This window comes from Rhinichthys klamathensis, unplaced genomic scaffold (genome assembly GCF_029890125.1).
Source record: "Rhinichthys klamathensis goyatoka isolate OS25496 unplaced genomic scaffold, OSU_Roscu_1.1 h1tg000242l_1, whole genome shotgun sequence".
Lineage (NCBI taxonomy): Eukaryota > Metazoa > Chordata > Actinopteri > Cypriniformes > Leuciscidae > Rhinichthys > Rhinichthys klamathensis.
Window position 1 is genome coordinate 1895142 of NW_026606764.1, and position 21142 is coordinate 1916283.

The window sequence follows — 21142 nt, forward strand, 5'->3', positions numbered from 1 at the left end:
ACAGCTGCAGCACGCCGGCAATCTTGAGTTTGAACGACGGCTCGCGCTGTGCAAGAGAGGGGTGTGATCAGCGCGTACACGAGCGTGATTGACACTGCTAAGACATTCCTCCTGGCTCTGATTGGTTGTTTCTGACCGGGAGCGTGTATTTCTGCAAATGGCAATAGGACCACTGAGAGGAGCCAGAAGAGCTTGATTTTTTTCACAGATTATCTGTCTCATATTCTACTGTCAGGACATAATGACAGTTTTAACAAATATGAAAAAAAAAAAAAAATAATTACAAAAGTTACGTACAGCAGCTTTAAGGGAGCTTAAAAAATATTTAATTGAATTTTTTTATTGTTTTATTTTGTTTGAATTTATTTTTGGAGGGCAGGTTTTGAAGGGACAACGTGGTTGAAGTTCCAGCAGAATGATGGAAGTTAGTGCCTAAAATAGAAAAGGTTAATGTCAAAAAGAGTTTGCAGGACTTTTTAAGTGTATCTTGTGCTCATGTTCTGTACTTTCCCTGTTTGAGTTTGTCTTTTGAACGTCTTGCTACTGTTAAGCTACACACCAGAGGAAAACCCATCTGAGAGCACAGTTCTAGAGATTTATTTGAGTTTTTATTTACTTTAATAGGTGAGAATGAGACTTAAATGCAGTCAGGGAATTTTATTGCTGTATTATTTTTGGTTTGAGGGCCCAAAATTTAGGTCACAGCTGGATGAGCTGATTGCTAACAGCATTTCTCTATTGTGTTTGAATTTATTGCCTGCTATTTAGTAAAGATAATCTGTCCTTGCTGTCTTCTTTCTTTAATACATTTATTTTCTTGTCTGCGGTGCATGTGGAAAAGCAATGAGCGGCTTCCGAGAGGGTTTTATAAAGCGGCCTCATTCAGAGTTGACTGCAGAAAATGTCATTTTTGGAATGTAAATCAATGGGTTAAATTGATGAATGCGATTCAAATAAATGAGGTGTTTGCATTGAACAGATATCTCGGTCAGGGATTGTCAGCAGATTCAAAACACCTTACTGGTTTGATCATTGAGAGCCATGCAACCCTGTCAAAAAGAAGATTTACAGTAAGTGCATCATGTTTCAGAACAGTGGCAACTTGGTTTCCATGGAGATGCATGTTTTATAAGGCACCGATTAGAGTGTTGCTAACATTTTGCCAATTAATGTGTAAGACCTAGGGTAGTACACTGCCGATCAAAAATTTTATTTTGCAATGATGCGTTAAATTCTTCATTGTTACAAAATAAATTCGTATTTCAAATAAATGCTGCTCTTTCGAACTTTCTGTTCGTCACAGAATCGTGAAAAATGTGTCATGGTTTCCACAAAAATATTAAGCAGCACAACTGTTTTCAACATTGATAATAATAAATGATGATTGATTTCTGAAGACGGGAGTAATCAGGCTAAAAATCTAATAAATGTATATACAGTTGCTAGAGTGTTTATATATATATATAGAGAGAGAGAGAGAGAGAGAGAGAGAGAGAGAGAGAGAGAGAGAGAGAGAGAGAGAGAGAGAGAGAGAGAGAGAGAGAGAGAGAGAGAGAGAGAGAGAGAGAGAGAGAGAGAGAGAGAGAGAGAGAGAGAGAGAGAGAGAGAGAGAGAGAGAGAGAGAGAGAGAGAGAGAGAGAGAGAGAGTTATATTAGAGGTTTATTCAAATCACTGTGTATGAGTATAGTGATGCTTGGATTTAACAAACACCACTAATAAATCTAAACAGCTCGATCACACACACACATTCATCATTCTACCTCTCTTGGCCTTATGAGGTTTGATGGCATGCATCCCAGCATTTATGTTTTAAGTTCTATTTTTATTCTAGCACTGAATGTTTTCCAGCAGAATTACGGGCTGGATGTGGGTACTCTCGTCCGATCTTCAATTGAGCTGTTGAACTAAAGAAAATGTTTTTCATCTGCCTTAAGGTCATTGGAAATGTGCAGGTTTCATGCCGAATTGCATTTTTCTGCCTTTTGATGTTTTGGTTTATAGTCAAAATCCTTTTTTCATTTTGTTTTATTCCCTCTTTCTGACTCATGTTTCGCTCTCTCTTATATTTCAGTATTGCGGCTGCTTTGCGTTTTTCTGAAGAACTTTTTTCCAGGTTGTGATCTGTCTGATTTAGCGTTCCCGGCAGACTCCGACCGCACCACATTGTTTCATTCTGGTGAGAGAGATAAAGAGAGAAAGAGAGACAGATATTAGAGGAAGGACACATCTGTCATGCTGCTAGAGGTACCGTGAAAATCAGTGCAGTCATGAATTGTGCTCGAATGTCAGAGAGGTCAAAGAGTTCAGTACTAACCGGGAACCACAGGAAATGTGCTCCACTGCAGTGCTTTTTTAAATGTCGTTTTAAAATCATTTCTCAGAAGTGTATTTTTATTATTATTCATTTTAATTTTAGTTTTAGTAATTTTGTTATGTGCTTTTGTCATTTTTTGCTTTTTTATTTTTGCTTTTTTCTATTATTATTATTATTATTATTATATTTAGCTTTATTTTTATTTCCATTTTAGTTTTAGTAGTTTCAGTACTTCAACCTAAACTTATTGTTTTTAGTTAGTTGCCAATGCAACATTTCTAATTTTCATCTTATATTTATTTATTTCAGCTTAATTTCAATGAATGTATTTTTTTTTATTAATATTCACTAAAATGCTATGGTAATACCATGTTTTTGTCCATTTATCATAATAATACCATGTTTTTGGACATTTACCTTAGTCATACCATGCCTTTTTCGACATTAACCCTGGTAATCCAACATCCTATATTATAATTTTAGTTTTACTACAATGAACAAAAAAAAAGTAGTTTAGTTTTTAGTAGCTTTAGTTAACAATAATAAGACTGGGTTTGTTTCTTAAAGGGATAGTTCACGCAAAATGAAAATTTTGTCATCTCTTTATGAGAACCAGAATCAGAAACTATCAACTTGTTCCTCAACAGATTGGCTATGTCCTATTGCAACACCAGCATTCAGCAGAGGATCAGACATGTTGTCTGTGAAGGGTCTGGTCTGGACCAGACACAAATATCTACAAGAAAACTAACAGATACGAACACGCAGATTAACCTTCTGATTGGAATAAAATGAAAACAAGCATTCCAGTGCCAGTAAGACTTGTTGAATGCAAATTAGCAGGCACTTCAGGCGATAGAGAAATGTGTTAGCGCCTTTTAGCGTTTGGGTGGATGACACATAACAGATTATCTTGTTTTTCATCGACAAGTCTGAGTTTCTTTATATCCCCCCGTCAGTAGTGCCACAGACTATCAAGTCGAGGATCTTTCATAAGGATTCAAAACCAAGTAAGCCGCATGTCTGAACTGTATTGTTTGAGTATCTTAGATGCATCTAAATAATAAATGCTGTCTAGCTAGGCAGCTCAGTAGCTTTTGAAACACACCCTGTGAAACACCACTAACTGTGGTGTTACACTGGTTCAGTGATTTAGATGGTAATACAGAGGTACTGAATGAATCTCATGTTCATGTACACTGGTATTTACATGGTGCTTGAAATATATACCATGGTATATATAGTTTAGTTAAAGTCCTCCTGTGGTGAAAATCAAGTTTGTACTGTTGTTTATATGTCTATGTGGTGTTTTTAATATGATTTAAGACAAACCATGTGCAAATTCATAAGTCAGCACCATTGCTGTGTATTTTCTCTTTAAAACTGCAGTGAACCAAAGACATCAGTTTCAGTCTCAAAATCGCAGTTTGAAATCGCTGGTGTTTCTGACGTCACAAACTATCTTGTAACCAATCACGTCAACATGTGATTGTCAACGAGTGGATCTCTGAGCTGGTGTGAGTGAGTGGAGGCGGGGTTAATTTGCATATTCATAGAACCGCATATACTAAATAAGGGAAGGGTTTAGAGTTACATTCAAGCTATTCTAAGGCATGTAGAAAATATGTATTTTGGTGAAAATACCTCATAAAAGATTATATTACACAATGTAGATCTCTGTTGATTGGTGGAGTATCAGTCAGCTACTGGTTAGTAACATCCCTGTAAATGTCCGTTGAAAGAAACGGCTTAGAAAGAACTTGCATAATTCTTAGGTAATTGGTCAAGCATGGGCATATGCACACCACAAAAGCTTTGGCTCTTTCACAGTAAAGATGTGGAGGATGTAAGTGGAGCAGTTGTGTTTCTTTTCAGGTGATCACTTTCGTTGTTCTGTCAAGGATGATGAAAGTGTCTCTCCACGTCAATAATGCATCTGCACACATGCACTTGCTGCTAATGGCTTCCACCGTCCCAAAAATGTGCTGAAAAACCTCTCAGTTTAAAAATAACCCTGCAGGGATAAAGCACAGATTTAAATGTGAAGAACAGAGGAAGAAAGAGAGAGAAAGTGAGAATCTGGTACTGATTAGAAAGAGAAATGTTGTGTATATTTGGGAAATGTTTTTTTTTTTTAAAGTTGTAGAAAATATATCTTGTTCAGTTGTTGTTTGTTCAGTTGTTCATTAATATTCACTAAAATACATTTAGTAATACCATGTTTTCAGACATTTACTAATGTAATATCATGTTTTTTGGACATTTACCATGGCATTGCAATGTTTTTGGACGTTAATCTTAGTAATAACATGTTTTTTTTTGCATATCCACCATGGTAATACCATATTTTTATTATATACCATGGTAAAATGATCAATTTGCATTATTGCTATTGTATATTAACATTGAAATATATATTTATATCAATTATAATCTTTTTGCTTTTTTTTCTTCGTGTCTGTGAGTGTAATCATAGTGCTGTAAACTGTATGGAGAGTCTATCTGTCAGTAACTGAAGTTCCCGCCCCCTTGTTTCCATGGAGACAAAGCCACACCTCTTAGTTCCCATCCTTACCAGGCTGAGCCAATCCAATTATCCATTCTGGGATCGGTCATGGATTGGTCAGGTCTGTGAGCGGTGCTCTGAGCTCGGCTGCTCTGTGTTGTTGGTGAGCTGCGTTCAGCTGGTGCCCGTCTGCTGCCTTTCATTACACACTGATCTCTTTCTGCAGTCTCTCTCTGTCATCGGCACTACCTGCCTCAGAAGGCAAAACCAACAACACTGCGCAAAGTTTTATATGAGGATGAAGCACATTCGCCCTCCTACTTTGGATTTTTACAGTTTTGGATTTAAACCTGAGTTGTTTTTTTGCAAAGTATTTCTTATGGAAGGGTTCTGACTCTCTAGCGCCTGTTGCTGCATATCTCCTGGTGGAGGTGATCGAGCTGTGGGGTTGGGGGGCTTGGGGTGGGGGGTGTCGATCGCAGTCACCTGCGGGGCGAGGGACTCGTGTCGCATGCTGCAGATGGTACGGACCCTCGCCCAGTTCACCATCGCCTTGGAGGAGATGCAGGAGGGTAGAGAGAGCCCCAGTGAAGATGGAGGTGGAGGGGCGGGCGAAGAGGTGGACAGGTCCGTTGCTGTCGAGCCCAATGGAAACAGGGTTGGGGGAGGCGTGGGCGCCCCTCAGACCAATGCTGAGGTACGACCCCTACGGAAGAGACCACTGATCATTGTTGTAGTCTAAACCTGTTGTCGTGTTTGTTTGGGTTTGTTGTTTTCATTGTGAGAAAGCATCTACGTTTCTGACACTTCATCGTCAAGGTCTTTTACTCCTTCACCCCCCGTTTACTCATCTTTCCTTCTCTTATATTGCCTTTTTAATTTTTTGTTCCTCTTAAGACTGTCGGATGGATGGATGGATGGATGGATGGATGGATGGATGGATGGATGGATGGATAGTTAGGTCGAGGGATGGATGAATGGATGGACGGACGGACGGTTAGGTCGCTGGATTGATGGACGGACAGATTGATGGATGGGTGGATGGATGGATGGACAGAGGTTGGTGGATGGATGGACAGAGGTTGGTGGATGGATGGATGGACAGAGGTTGGTGGATGGATGGATGGATTGACGGACAGGTCGATGGATGGATGGACAGACAGGATTTATGAATGGATGGATGGATGGATGGATGGACGGTTAGGTTGCTGGATTGATGGACAGACAGACAGATTGGTTAATTGATGGATGGGTGGGTGGATGGATTGATGGACAGGTCGATGGATGGATGGACAGACAGGATTTATGAATGGATGGATGGATGGATGGATGGATGGATGGACAGAGGTTGGTGGATGGATTGACGGACAGGTCGATGGATGGACGGACAGGTTGATGGATGGATGGATGGACAGACAGGTCAATGGATGGACGGACGGATGGATGGATGGACAGGTCGATGGATGGATGGATAGATGAACAGACAGGTTGGTGGGTGCATGGATAGATGGACAGACAGACAGGTCGGTGGATGGTGGATAGATTTTCTTTCTTCCACACTAGTTTTGTTTTTCAGTGTTTTGTCATCTGTAGGTTCATGTCTCTCTGTCTCTCTCTCTCTCTCTCTCTCTCTCTCTCTCTCTCTCTCTCTCTCTCCTGCAGCAGGTTATCCTCCTCTCATCCTTAATAGAATTAGAGCGACTAAAAAGGCTGGTTGAATCATGAGATTAGGCAGAGAGACCACCTTCTTCTTCTGCTCTGTACCTGCACACACACGTGTGTGTGTGTGTGTTAAACCCTCCTCCCTCCCTCACTCCATTGACATGGCCGAGTTGAGAGGAGCGTCTTTGGATTATGTCCAGACACTGAGGGGATTTATCTGTCTGCAGTGACCCTGTGGGCGTCTGTCTTAAGACTGTCTTACACCTCGCAAATGGCACATAAACAGGTTCATCGCTGACTGGTGTGTCTGCGAGATGATTGGTTCATTTTTTTTGGTTCCACTGTAGCCAGTAACGTTTGTTTTTCCAGACTTGTGGCATTCTGCAATTACAAACTAACCTCATGTTCTTGTATATTAACGCTGTTTTTACTTTCCGTCTCCTCTTCTTTTCTTTATGCTCATTTTTGGCTTTGTTTTAGTCTGCTATGCTCTTTCTCAGTGTGTTTATTGCTTGTGAATGTTCTACTCCAGACAGAAATAGCCAACTGGCTGTGATCCCATGACCTGTTTTTGTAAAGGCCAGGGAGAGCTGGCATTGAGCGTGTGGTACCGACATGGATGGTGTGCTTGCCTGTGTGACTGCTCTCTCTACTATAGATGGTTATTAGTATGTTGCTAGATGGTTTCTATCTGCTTGCTAGGGTTTTCTTGATGGTCAAATGTCTGATATTTAGTCCCCTCTGAAATGTAAGTTTGGGAATTTTTTTCACCCAGTTATCTTTTGCCAGATGAAATGTAAAAGTCTGATTGCTTAGAAATGCAATGGCACCCAAGCCACACAATATGAGGGATCATTTGTGTCCGTTAGCAGAGACGGTGTGTGAATCATTGGGCTTTATTACATGTATTGCTTGAGATTTGCCCCACTTGTTGAGGCCCTATCATACAGCCAGCGCAATCGCAAGTGTTTTTGCTAGTTTTTGCAATATGCGTACACTTTTTCCCGTAGATGGTCTGCTTGTGCGTTTGAACTTCGTGCACGAGCAGATCCGTTTCCTCGCTAGAGATGCATTCAGTTTTTCCGCTTGCAAATTCCGCCATGTAAATAGCGAATTCGCCATGGCGCGAGCACAACTGGCTTTTAAAGGGAATGGGAGATGAGACTCTGATTGGTTTATTTCACGTTACGCCCAAAACACACCAATTACTCATTAAGAGAATAGGACAACCCTTTTAGACCATGCGCTGGGCGCGCCAACCATTTTTCCCGCCGTTAAACTAGGAAAAGTGGATTCGGATACGCCCTAAGTACACTTGCGCCGTGCGCTTTAGACCATACGCTTAGATCGTTAAAAAAGGGCCCTATATCTGTCTTATGAGTACAGTTGCAATATTGTGAGATTTTCATTGTTTTGGTCTCTTGAAAATAGCCATGGCCTGAGGAAATGCATATCTTATTTCATTGCTTAGTTTATTTGCTTATTCATGAACAGTTAGATGTGTTTTTCTCTTTTGCTTGTTTTGATCAATATTGCAAATGGAAAGTTATCAGACTATGTCAACCTGACACGCATGGCTTTTGCTGTAGTCATTGTCATAGTTGCATAACCTTTTTAAAGAAGCTCTCCAGGACACCAATTTTTTTATCTGAAAGCCAGTCAATGAAGACCTTTTCCTGGGGAAGAACTAGAGAAGAACCGGGGGAAGGATTGAGAGGAGAGAGGGAAGAGCTGGCTTTGTGAAAGTGTTGAAAGGCTGTGTGATTTCAGCTCTTGTGATCGCAGGGAATGACGACAGTAGAGATCATCTATGGTGTGGAGGGGGCTGAGAACTGATGTCTGGTGCTAGGCAACTAGCTTAGTGCATTTTCAAAGTGTTCTGTTTTTTTTCTCTCTCTCTCTCTCTCTCCTGCATTTCTGCTAGGGATAGACAAGACTGCCTATTTTTAATAAAATTGTTGGACAAGTTAGGGGATTTTCTGAATGAGTTGAGATGCGTGGGTCTCGAGATGTGTTTTTAAAACTTTAAAAGTTTTGCAGACTCAACTGTATTGCTTGTCATTTGTTGGATGACTTGAAATGACTTAATTTAGAATTCAAAAATGTATTTAATATTTTTTTTAGTATATGTTAAATTATATATATATATATATATATATATATATATATATATATATATATATACTGTATGTGTGGTCTATGTGTACTTTAATGAATAATAAATCATTAAAAATAAATATTTAATGAATATTTATTTTTTATGAGTAATATTTATTTATTTTTATAAATTATTATATAACTAAAATACAATTTATTTCTACACAATACTTTATTTTTACCTTTTTTATTCGTGATGACTAGAATCAGCTAAAATAGATAAAAGAATCAGCATATGAGAAAAAAAAATATTTCATGAATCCTTTTTCATGAATTGAACACTGCCACTGGAAAAAAATAAAATAATTGTTGGTTTAACTCTAAGGTCCCATATTGTCAAAACTGAAATGGCCTGGCTTGTTTGATGATAACAGAGGTCTAGGGGCTATGTTACTACCATATAAGTTTCAAAACAGTCAATCCACAGACAAATGCACACAGCCTGCATAAAGTAGCTGTGCCTTTTCACGAGCCGTTGTGACTTCCGTAAAAATGTGACGTTACTACTCACGTCAACGTGACGTCACCGCCTTCAGTCACCACCCCGAGCACTGCCCACCGTCCCTCCCTCCTTTTGCCCAACCCCCAGACAACATCGTTGCTGAGCAACAACAACACGGAAACATGGCTTCCGAACAACATTAATATAAGAGACCAGTGGCTAATGTTTAAATATCACAGCAATTTAGTTCGACCATAACCGTCTGTTCTGCACATTTCACAAGTGACTCTTTCGTCAAACAGGCACAGTTCAATGCCGGTTTTTCAAAGAAGCTAATGTTACTCATCAAAGTAACATCCTACATCGTCCGACCTCAAATTGGCAAGCCGTAAAATAAACTTCTAACACATTTTATGATACATTATGGAGCCAGCATAATCTGAAATTATAGTTTGTAAATAGATATGCAACACTAACATGTTGCTAAATTGATGCTGACATGTTGTTTTGTACAGTGTATGGTTGCCACAAGCTTTGATAGAATATCAGTTGGAAACAAGACAAAATACGTTGTTTGTTTTCCTAAGTTACAGACACCGGCCCTGTTGGTGTCTGTTGTTTTTATTGAGTTAAAGACAGCGAGATTAAGTCTCTGTGTCTTTTGTTTTGCTAACAGAAACTAACGTTTAGTGTGCTTGCATGGGTAACGTTATTTCAAAAGTCTGAGTTTGTTTACAGACGGTTTAAATTAATGTTAACATTAAATCTGCATGCAGCATTGATGTAATGGTAATTATAATACTCTTACAATAACGAGTGTAATGAGTCCGAGTGTAATGAGTGTAATGAGTCCGGCTCGAACATATAAGGCCGGATAACATTTCCCACAGCAATGTCCATCATTACAGTTGTTTTATTTACCTTACTTCTGAGCATCACCTAGCCACAGCAGGCTACAGCGTACATGACCCTAGTTACCTGTGGTTGGCCTGGCCGTGCGTCACTCAGAAAACAACAGGCCAATCAGAAGAAAGGGCTCATGACTATTAATTAGACAGGCCAAAATCGACCTGTTCTTAGCAGAGCTAATGAGAAAGGAGCTGTAAAAATATATTGAGATGGTTTTTGGTACTTATACCATGTCCGCAAATATATACACTCACCTAAAGGATTATTAGGAACACCTGTTCAATTTCTCATTAATGCAATTATCTAATCAACCAATCACATGGCTGTTGCTTCAATGCATTTAGGGGTGTGGTCCTGGTCAAGACAATCTCCTGAACTCCAAACTGAATGTCAGAATGGAAAAGAAAGGTGATTTAAGCAATTTTGAGTGTGGCATGGTTGTTGGTGCCAGACGGGCCGGTCTGAGTATTTCACAATCTGCTCAGTTACTGGGATTTTCACGCACAACCATTTCTAGGGTTTACAAAGAATGGTGTGAAAAGGGAAAAACATCCAGTATGCGGCAGTCCTGTGGGCGAAAATGCCTTGTTGATGCTAGAGGTCAGAGGAGAATGGGCCGACTGATTCAAGCTGATAGAAGAGCAACTTTGACTGAAATCACCACTCGTTACAACCGAGGTACGCAGCAAAGCATTTGTGAAGCCACAACACACACAACCTTGAGGCGGATTGGCTACAACAGCAGAAGACTCCACCGGGTACCACTCATCTCCACTACAAATAGGAAAAAGAGGCTACAATTTCCAAGAGCTCACCAAAATTGGACAGTTGAAGACTGGAAAAATGTTGCCTGGTCTGATGAGTCTCGATTTCTGATGAGACATTCAGATGGTAGAGTCAGAATTTGGCGTAAACAGAATGAGAACATTGATCCATCATGCCTTGTTAACACTGTGCAGGCTGGTGGTGGTGGTGTAATAATGTGGGGAATGTTTTCTTGGCACACTTTAGGCCCCTTAGTGCCAATTGGGCATCGTTTAAATGCCACGGCCTACCTGAGCATTGTTTCTGACCATGTCCATCCCTTTATGGCCACCATGTACCCATCCTCTGATGGCTACTTCCAGCAGGATAATGCACCATGTCACAAAGCTCGAATCATTTCAAATTGGTTTCTTGAACATGACAATGAGTTCACTGTACTAAAATGGCCCCCACAGTCACCAGATCTCAACCCAATAGAGCATCTTTGGGATGTGGTGGAACGGGAGCTTCGTGCCCTGGATGTGCATCCCACAAATCTCCATCAACTGGAAGATGCTATCCTATCAATATGGGCCAACATTTCTAAAGAATGCTTTCAGCACCTTGTTGAATCAATGCCACATAGAATTAAGGCAGTTCTGAAGGTGAAAGGGGGTCAAACACAGTATTAGTATGGTGTTCCTAATAATCCTTTAGGTGAGTGTATTCTTAAGGACATCAAAATCTAAAATAAAGCTCCAGAAGGGTGTACAATATGGGACCTTTAAAGTACTGGTAAGTTACCTGCTTGCCTTAATTTTAAGTTCATTGAAATAAAAAATGTGAGTTTATAACAATGAAGGAGATTGGTTTAATCAACAGAAACTCAAAATATTATGTTATCTGAACCACATTTTCCAAGTTGATTTGACAAAAGAAAAAAAGTTGTGCTAAATAATTTTGAAAATATTTTTTGTATTCAAATGTTTAATCATTCGTTCAGTATTTTACTTGTGTAAAATATACTTTTTTGGGTATAATATTTTAGGTATGTAATATATTTGTTTTATGTCAATTACATTTTTTTTTGGTATCTTTTTTCTTTCTGCTGTGATACTTTCAGGGATTGCAAGAAAAACTACTATGCAGTTTTTAGCTTTGATTCAATTATATCATAATAAGTAGTCATAGAGCAGATGCTTTAACCCCATCCTAAAGGGCACAATGATTATACCTCATGTACCAATTAAATCAGCAAGCTTTGATTACGAGCTATATTCTTTAACTAGTACGCCACAGCACCTGTACCTGTAGCGAGCTAACCAGATCACTTGAACTGCATCCAGCAGACAAATTCCCATGTAACGCTTGAACGTTCTCCGCCCTTCTTTCATGAGTTTCTTTTCAAGCGTTTTTGATCATATCAAAGGGAGGTTGATTTGATTGGCGACGATGGGGGATCAAATTGCAGATTCCACCTGCTCTACTCAAGATGCGGTAAAAGCGTGTTCTTTTATCGAAGCCGCAACGGTTGGCAGAAATAGCACGTTTAACTACAGTGCACGTTATACCTCAGGCCTCTAGCAGAGCGAGCTTTAGAAGGAAATGAGATCTTCTCACAACTCAAACACACTCTGCTAATAAAAACCAATCAAATGCTACAGAACCTCAAACAGCCGTTTAACTCTGCACTATGATCTCATTACCTGAGTGTAAATCAAGGTCACACATGGGTATTTAGATCAAATGGATGGATGTTTTCAGATCTGTAGAGCATTTTGGGGAGGTTTAAAGTGAATACTATACTGAAGCAGTGGCCCTAATGGTTAGAACATTTACTCCAGCACAGCCGTGGTGCTCATGTGGGCAAAACAGGTTTGAATATCTCGCACAATATGTCAAATTACTGTAAATACTCTGTCAAGTCTGACTGCTGTCCGTGAATAAATGATAATAAAAATGCCCTAAGTCAACTCTGGTGTAGTTCATCATTAGTCACCATTCTACTTGGAACTAAAGTTTAAGGGGTTTTTTCGTGGTTTAGTTTACTTCCATAAACATTTTTTGGCGTAGTGAGCGGTCACACAGTAAACAGGAAATTCTTATTTTGATTGGATGTGTGTGTTTGCCAGTGTGTGTGCAAGTGGTTTAGTTTAAGTTTAGTTTAGTGTTTTATATTTTTATTGTGTATAGTCAAAATCTGCTAAGGGGTATTTTATTTGAAAATTAAACATTTTATCAAACTTTGAAAATTGCCTTAATCTTTTAATCAACTGAGAAGATGATGATCAAACAACAACATTAAAAAAAAATCACGTTTATTATTTATACATATATAAGCATATGAGAGTCAAATTGGATGACTTCAGGGACTTATAACAAAAATATTGTATTTAAACCCATGAAATGCAGATCCTGTTGTAAAAAAAAAATAGTTACATTCACTTTTAAAAACTGTTGTTCCATTATTACCCCTTAGCATATTTTTATTTATTTAGGTATAATCCCTAGTTTTAGATCCCTTTTAATTAAAAATGGTGATGCTGAAATTACAGACTTTGTAAACAGTAGAGCATGTTGCTTGCAACACCAAGGTCATGGGTTTGATTCCCTTGGAATGCATGGGGGTTTTAAAATGTTATGTTGCTTTTGTCAGTTTTATTTCCATAGAATCTCAATTTATGTATTGTGATGGCATTCAAGAATGGAAAGGACAGTGAGTATATGGTTTCTGATCATTTCACGAAAAAAATGTATAATGATTTGATGGTCTCTCAATGCGCAAAATGCATATGGATAGTAGCAAAAAATATGAAGCCATAGTAAAGTTTCAAAAATGTGAATGTGACCTTAATACAATTAAATAATCTTGAAATATGTTCATTTTGATCGAAATAAACCCTTAAGCTTGGAACACACCAAGCCGACGCCGGCGAACTAGCGCCGATGAAAGCCGACTGTGTTGTCGCCTCTCGTTGCCTCTCGTCGGGGTAAAAAGCTGCACTTGAACACACCGAGAGAACTACAGCCGACTGTCAGCTAGAATGCGCGTTCTGCGCCTGCGTGTAAATGAGACAACTGTCTATTTCTGCAGATATATTCTCTATATTCGTCATTCAAAAAGGGGAAACCGACGCTGTCGGCTGCAGATACACAAACCATAAACAAAGCAGTGCGTGCTTACCGTTTTAAATATCAATCCTGCTAAACACTTTCTTTATTCCACTCCGCTCGTGTTAATATTGAAATATTCGCCAAGGAACACCCAGGTAAGATGACGTAACATAAGAACAGCCTTCTATCTGTAGAGTTTTGACTTCTTTGCTCGCTGTTTTGCTATTATTCTCGTGCATGACTCTTCACTAAGCTGAACAGCCAATCAGAGTTCCCTCTTTCACCGACGGCCCGACGCCGATTCAACATGTCGAATCGGCCGAAACAAAGCCGACGAGGACCAATTTCAGCCGACGGCACGGAACCGTGCGGAACACACCGAGGAAACTCAGTCGGCCGACGCACAAAAACTGCTTGGTGTGTTCCAGGCTTTAGGATATAAAAGTGCCTGTAGTTAAAGAAACACATCTCTGTTTTCTTGGCTCTAGAAATGTGGTCATTGCTTTTTTTTTTTTTTTTTTGTCTATCTCATGTTTATGCAGGCCAACATGTCCCACACATGAGCTGCCATGAACATTTGCTTATTAGTGAAAAATATTTGCCCCAGTGAGCTTCATGTTCTCCTGCTCTGCGCGACCTCGTCTTTCCAAGAAATGCATTTGGATGTTCCTGCATTCATTATGTGATTTTATTATAATAATGCTGCCCCATAATGCATCAGGAGAACAGCTATGGGATGGGTGCACAAGGCACCTTTTGATATTATGTAAGCCAAATGGCAAGAATGTCCATGGCTTTTGTTGATGTTTAAATGAATTAGATTCATGCAGTTAAAAACCGTGTGTCTGTTACTGTTGTGACCAATGTAATCACATTAAGATTATTTGAGGCATAAATAAAATGTTTCTTTATGTGTGTTCATGAGATTATTGGACTACTACTGGCTATGTAGTACTACTGAAAGAAGATTTCATAAGATTTAAAACTCTAATTTGCCAAAACTTCACTGCTTTTTGTTTTGTTTTGTGTTTCCATCAAATAGTTTTATTTCATTTACATTTTTATGTACAACACTAAAAAAAATATTGTTTGTTTAACTTAAAAAAGTAAGTTACCTGATTGAGTTCATTTAAATAAAAAAAATGAGTTAAAGTGCCCCTATTATGCTATTTTAAAGTTTCCTAATGTTGTTTTGGAGTCTCCTACAACAGCTTTACATGCATCAAAGGTAAAAAAACTGTTTAATTTCCTCATAATATACATTTGCACATCAATGATTCTCAAACGACTCGTCAGATGAATCAATCTCTCTAAATCCCTCCTTTCCGCAAGCTACTCTGCTCTGATTGGCCAGACAGCTCAGTCTGTTCTGATTGGTTTACCGCGTACAGCATACCTGTCAACACTCCCGTTTTTCCCGGGTTTCTCCCGTTTTTTAGCCCTATCTCCCGGACCCCTCCCGGTTTGTTATTTCTCCCGGGAAACTCCCGTAATTTGCATGGCCCAAACTCCTTTATGATTAATCGGACCAATATTGACCAGTTGCCAGATTGTATTAAATGCATTATATTCACACAATCCACAGACCATTTACAATTTCAACCCGTTTGTCACCTCATCCTGGGAACCTATAACCCAGTTGCGCAGTCGCGGAAAGTTTAACCCGAAAGCGAGCCGATAGACATGATGGCAGTTGAAGGTGGTGTCCCCGCAATGAAACTGAAGTAGCACAGTTTGTAACGCGTTGCTTCAGGAAGATTAGGGATAGCTCACAACTGAAGTTATTGCATGCAGAGGCCAGACAGACACACGGAGGCGATTGGCATCTCACACTCGCACTTTATTCCCAAATCGAACTCGTGTAGCCTAACTGTCTGTCACACGTTCTACCGTCCACATCGTTATAAACAAAATAAGATCAAAATTAGCATAAAACAAAAATTACCCGCATACATGGGGTGTTCGCATAGACAATAAAAGGGGTGTTCGAGGCCCAGGCACATACAATACAATACAACAATACAATACTGCCGACAGTTCAACAGGGAGCGCACAGCTCTTAAAGGGGCCACACCTTATTTCCAGTCGTTACCCCCCCCCCCCCCCCCCCCCCCGGAGAAATCTCCCGGATTTTGAAAACCAAATGTTGACAGGTATGGCGTACAGCGCGCGTCAAAAACAAAAACGCCATAACAACGTCAGCTCTGCTTGTCCTGAAATCCATAATAGGGGCACTTTAATACATTGGTGATTTAATCAACAGAAAAGCAAAATATTATGGTATCTGAACCACATAAAAAAAATCATGAAAATATATATTTTTTACTGTGAATCACCAGTTTAATTTTTTAAGTTTAGTTTGTGTAGTTTGTAAACAGTAGAGGATGGCACTTGCAAAGGCAAGTTCATGGGTTCGATTGCAAGTGTTTTTATTCATATATTTCATATACCGGTATATTTTATATTTTTTCATCTCAATATTAGTTTTAATAGAGTAACCTTTCCAAAATCCTCTGTGCATTCCTGTGACTGAATGTCACGCCGTGTCTTTCTCATCAGGGCATTTCAGAAATACTCTTATGGGACGTCTTTTACGGCTGCCACACATGCTGTTGGAGCTGCTGGGCACATTTCTGGCCCCCTGATGAGACTCCAGAGAGCATTTTGGTCTAAATGCAGTTTAAATGTGTTTTTATTACCAATTTTTATTTCGGACCAAGTTCAGGCAAAGGCCCAATAATCTCTTAAAATACCTAGCAGCATATACAGCTCTTCCTGTCCATGTGCTCGTCATGCGCGTGGCAGTTTGATTTGTCTTGAGGGGAAAAACTAGATTCTGTGGCGGCCTGCTTGAGGAACTCAACAGCAGGTCAGCAGGTTTGTTTAGCGCAGTTAAGAGCCGGACGTGTCGACCAAGACAGCATGCTGGTTAGTACAGTCTGTCAAACCGGCTGCTCTTTATGAGAGAGAAATTAACTGGATGGCATGAGCATAAATCTGAGATACAAGCACACATGCCTCTTTCTTTTTTTCTTTCTTTCTGTAATACCTTGTATATATAAGCCATGTAAATACCATTGTAAATGGTTTTATTTTAGATTAGTAATACTAATTAATACAGTATTAATACTGTGTGTTTTGTGGTGGTGGTTGTTCACAAGTCCCTTGTTTGTCCTGAGTAGTTAAACTGCCCAATGTTTTCCGAAAAATCCTCCAGATCCTGCACATTCGTCAGTTTTCCAGCATCTTCTGCATGTTTGAACCCTTTCCAGTAGTGACTGTATGATTTTGAGATCCATCTTTAAACATCTGTTATGTGAAACAGGTTATTCAGGACAGTGCTAAATAAAAAATATGCAAAGAAAATAGTGCTGTCAAATCGATTAATCATGATTAATCGCATCTAACATATGAGCTTGTGTTTTCATAATATATGTATATATATCTATAATTAAAGTTATATATATATATATATTGTATTTATGTGTCTGTGTATGTGCATATATTATGTAAACACAAACTCTTATGTTAGATGCGATTAATCGCAATTAATCGATTTGACAGCAGCACTAAAAAAAAATCTGCAAAGGGTATGTAAACTTTTGAGCACAACTCTAAAATCTCTCCTGTGCACGTCTTTGGTCTCTTGCATGTTATTTCATTTAGAATGAACAAACTCATTTTTGGGATTGATTTTGTAATGACCTTTGTGTGGGATGTTACTGAGGTTCTTTCAGAAATAAATTCTTCTGAACCCGTACGAGTGTTCCTACCCAGATGGGGTCTCTGCTCCCAGGAACCAGTTTAAAACAAAGTTTGACTATTTGGAGAATTCCTAAAACATTCGTTCTCCTTCAGCCCGTAGTCATGGCATACGTGACTTTGTGTGGCATTCGCTGCACGTGACTTCCTTTTCCAATTACATCCATGTCACACTGCGTGTTTGAGCTAGGCATTTCAGAACAGATCTGAAACACAGGATTCCGGATGCTGGCTAACAAACTTAACCATGAAAGAACGGCACACCCTGTCCATTATCAGTTTTTCTCTTTAAATGTCTCTCTCTCACTCAGATGTGTTTGTTGTGTCGTGTCGGTCAGGGCTGATTCACAGTGGTTAGTGAAGGTTATCTTCTCAGAGATGGAAACAGACACATATTTGGCTCAGTGGCTGACACAGACTAGTAAACAGGAAACTCTTGTTATTTTGAGCACTTCATTATAAATTGTTTCCTTTACACCACCAAAATACCATAATGCATTCTTGACTGCTGTGAAATCATAATGAGTATTAGATGTTTATGTCCCTTAAGAAAATGTGAGTAAACCGTGAGTAAAAGCACCATTACAGTGCTGTGAATGGTTGCCAGGGTGTTTCTAAGAGGTTGCTTAAGTGTTCTGATTTTGTTCTTAGCAGATTGCTATGTGGTAGCTAGGGTGTTCTGGGTGGTTTCTAGGTAGTTTGGTCTACCCCAAGTGAAAATAGTTGATCTGATATTTTGTTCTCTAGGGCGATGTTCACACTGTCCAAATCTGATTATTTGTGTATCTGGCTGGAATCTCTAAATGAATCACTGTCCACACACTGTCCACTTCCTCTCTTGTTTTCTAGAATATCTGCATTTCTTTGGTTTCTGTGGCAATGACGTAGCATTGGTAGGTAGGCTAGGCTATATGCCCAAAACGACAACAACTGCAATTTACATTTATTTACAACATGACAATATGTAGCCGCCACACTGGAACTACTACGTCTTCTGTTCTGTCGTCTCCGTCGATCTCCAAACATGTCTCAGTTATATTGTCATTTTCTGCTCGTCCGGCACTTTGCACAGCTTTGTTTCTGCAATGACTTTCAGCATGTTTCCTAAAACAACGTCTGACATGTTTACCTTTTACGTGGCGTGAGAAAGTGACATAAATCAAAAATTCGATTAGAGCGGAAACAGATTTCCAGAAATGCTATTTAAACAGGATTTCAAACCACATTTGTAAGTAGCTCAAAACGTATGCGTAAAATCTCATTTGATGATTTTCATCGAATAATTTTTTTTTTTTTGACTTTCACACTTGCACCTGCTATGATCGGATTCTAATCGGATATTCACAAAAAAATCGGATTTTAGCCGACTGTCTGGACGTACATAGCCTAAAGTAACAGCAGATCTCTCCTTATCAAGACACGTGATTTGAGGAATCTTTTATGCAATGCAAAGTTTTTGATACTTTAAATGTTAGAGGTTTTAAAAAAGTATCTTTGAAAAGTGGCAAGCACCTTTAATAAATGTATACTAATAGTAGTATTTTGCTCAAAACTGTGGTTACTATTGTTTTTAAAGGTGCTCTATGTAACTTTTCTACTAAAATGAATCCTTTTTTTATTGCCTGTGTGTGAAGGGGTTGTAATCACACATTAAAATGATCCACTTGTTGAGTTTTGCTATTACCTCTGAAGGCCAGTATTCCTATTTCTATGTGAAGTCTCATAGTTTATATCTATGGTGAAGTCTCCGGGTCGGATTTACCGCGAAATCCAACGGATGTGACGTGCATGCGCGCTCCCGAGCCTCTCTCCTTATATACAGTCTATTGTAGACGGTCAGGGAGTTACGTCCGGTTAAAGGCGCACGTTTTTCGGCTTATATCTCAGTCAATCTTTGATCAATATTCCCAAGACTCTAATCGTTCGTAGTGCTGGACGGGGCCTTTCGAACGAGCCCACCCCCGAGGTCCAACTCGCCCGGCTCCCCGAGTTATAGCCGTTCGAAATCGGGGGTCCCAGCGAACGGCGATCCGGTAGGGGGCATCCCCGAGGCCCGCCACTCTAGCGTTCGGGCAAGGGTTCTCCTAGGACCTCCTCCCCCGAATTTGAGCTCTCTGGGTCTTTGCGTTCCAGAGATACGAGCGATTTTCTTCTGAGATTGTGACGTCACCGGCGTCCGCAATTTTGCAGCGCACCCGATGGTTTTCTGCTAATATCTCCGCGAAAACACCACCAAAAACTATGGAACTTATTTGGTTCTTTTCAGCTCGACTAGATGGTCCCAACGAGCTCGGTGCTCGCCGAATCCGTCTAGTATTCGCCGAGATATTTGCGTAATAGACGGTATTGTCTATGAGTTCGAGCACGAGCGCTCTTGTAAAATTTGGTTGCAATCTGAAACATCACCACTAGAGGCCGCTAAAAGTTACATAGAGCACCTTTAAGGGCGTTGAAGTTTTGTGTAGGCCTAGACTTGAGTCTCCAGGATTGTGTCTACATGTATTTGACGTAGATATTTATTTATGTATCTGTTAATTTATCTCAATTTTTATTTATTTTCCTTTTGTTTATATTTATTTGATTTAAAATGTATTTAATAATTATTGTTTGTAATATGTAAATGTGTTTTATGTGACGCGCAGTATGTTTTATTGACATATTTCTCTCTACAGGATATGAGAAGACATGTGATGATGACTTTACTGGACACAGAACAATCTTACGTTGACGCTCTGCGCACACTCACACAGGTATGAAACACGCACAAACGTTCATGTAGCTGTCTAAATGAATACCATAGACATGATGTTATTGTAAGAGCGAGAGCGGAAGCTGCATACTGAGTTTAATAAGCAAAAGAGAGAAACAAATCATCATCTTTTCCAATCTCTCCTGACTCATAACAACCTATTCCAGCAGCTGCATCCGTTGCCCTGGCAACAAGGTTAGCAAGCAGCGGGCAACGCACCTCCAAAATGGCCCCCATTACTGAGCAATTCTCACCAGCATTTATGCTCTCATTCTGTGTTAAAAGAAACGGTTTATCTTTGTGGGTAAATGATTGCGTTCCAGTCAACATCATTATGCGTAAACGGTGTGCAGAGGGTCAACCGTGGTTGGCTGCGCAAACAATGAGAGAGACGCACAAGCACAGGTTTATCACCTTAAAGTGTTGATGGGGAGATCTAGAGAAAGGTGTGTAGAGGTGCATGATGGACGGATGACAGACGAGAGCGGTTTATCACGGCAACAGTGTGTCTCCGGGCACGTTTTAGGGCGTTTCAGGTGCTGGAAGAGCGTTGGCCAGATGTGCGCTAGTCAAAACATCTCACCTGAGACAAACACACTGTGTTCGCATGTTTTTTTTTTTTTGGAGACATACTATCGTATTAACATGCCTTTTTTGGCATTGGTAATACCAAGGTATTTTTGAAGTACAATGTGAATACCATAGTATATGATGTTACCATCTTATACATCACTGTACCATGGAAACACAACAGTCCTTGTTTATGTAAGGGATGTTTGGTT

The 21142-nt window shown here is 39.6% G+C and overlaps 1 protein-coding gene across 3 annotated transcripts in view; it reads left to right on the forward strand.

Annotated features, from left to right (window-relative positions):
- LOC130100429 (rho guanine nucleotide exchange factor 17-like) overlaps positions 1 to 21142 on the forward strand; it is a 103975-nt gene that overhangs the window by 51780 nt on the left and 31053 nt on the right. For all 3 annotated transcript variants that reach the window (XM_056265886.1, XM_056265888.1, XM_056265887.1), the window contains one exon: positions 20284 to 20361. In XM_056265886.1, the coding sequence (XP_056121861.1) occupies positions 20284 to 20361 (78 nt within the window). The remainder of the gene's footprint in view (positions 1 to 20283; positions 20362 to 21142) is intronic.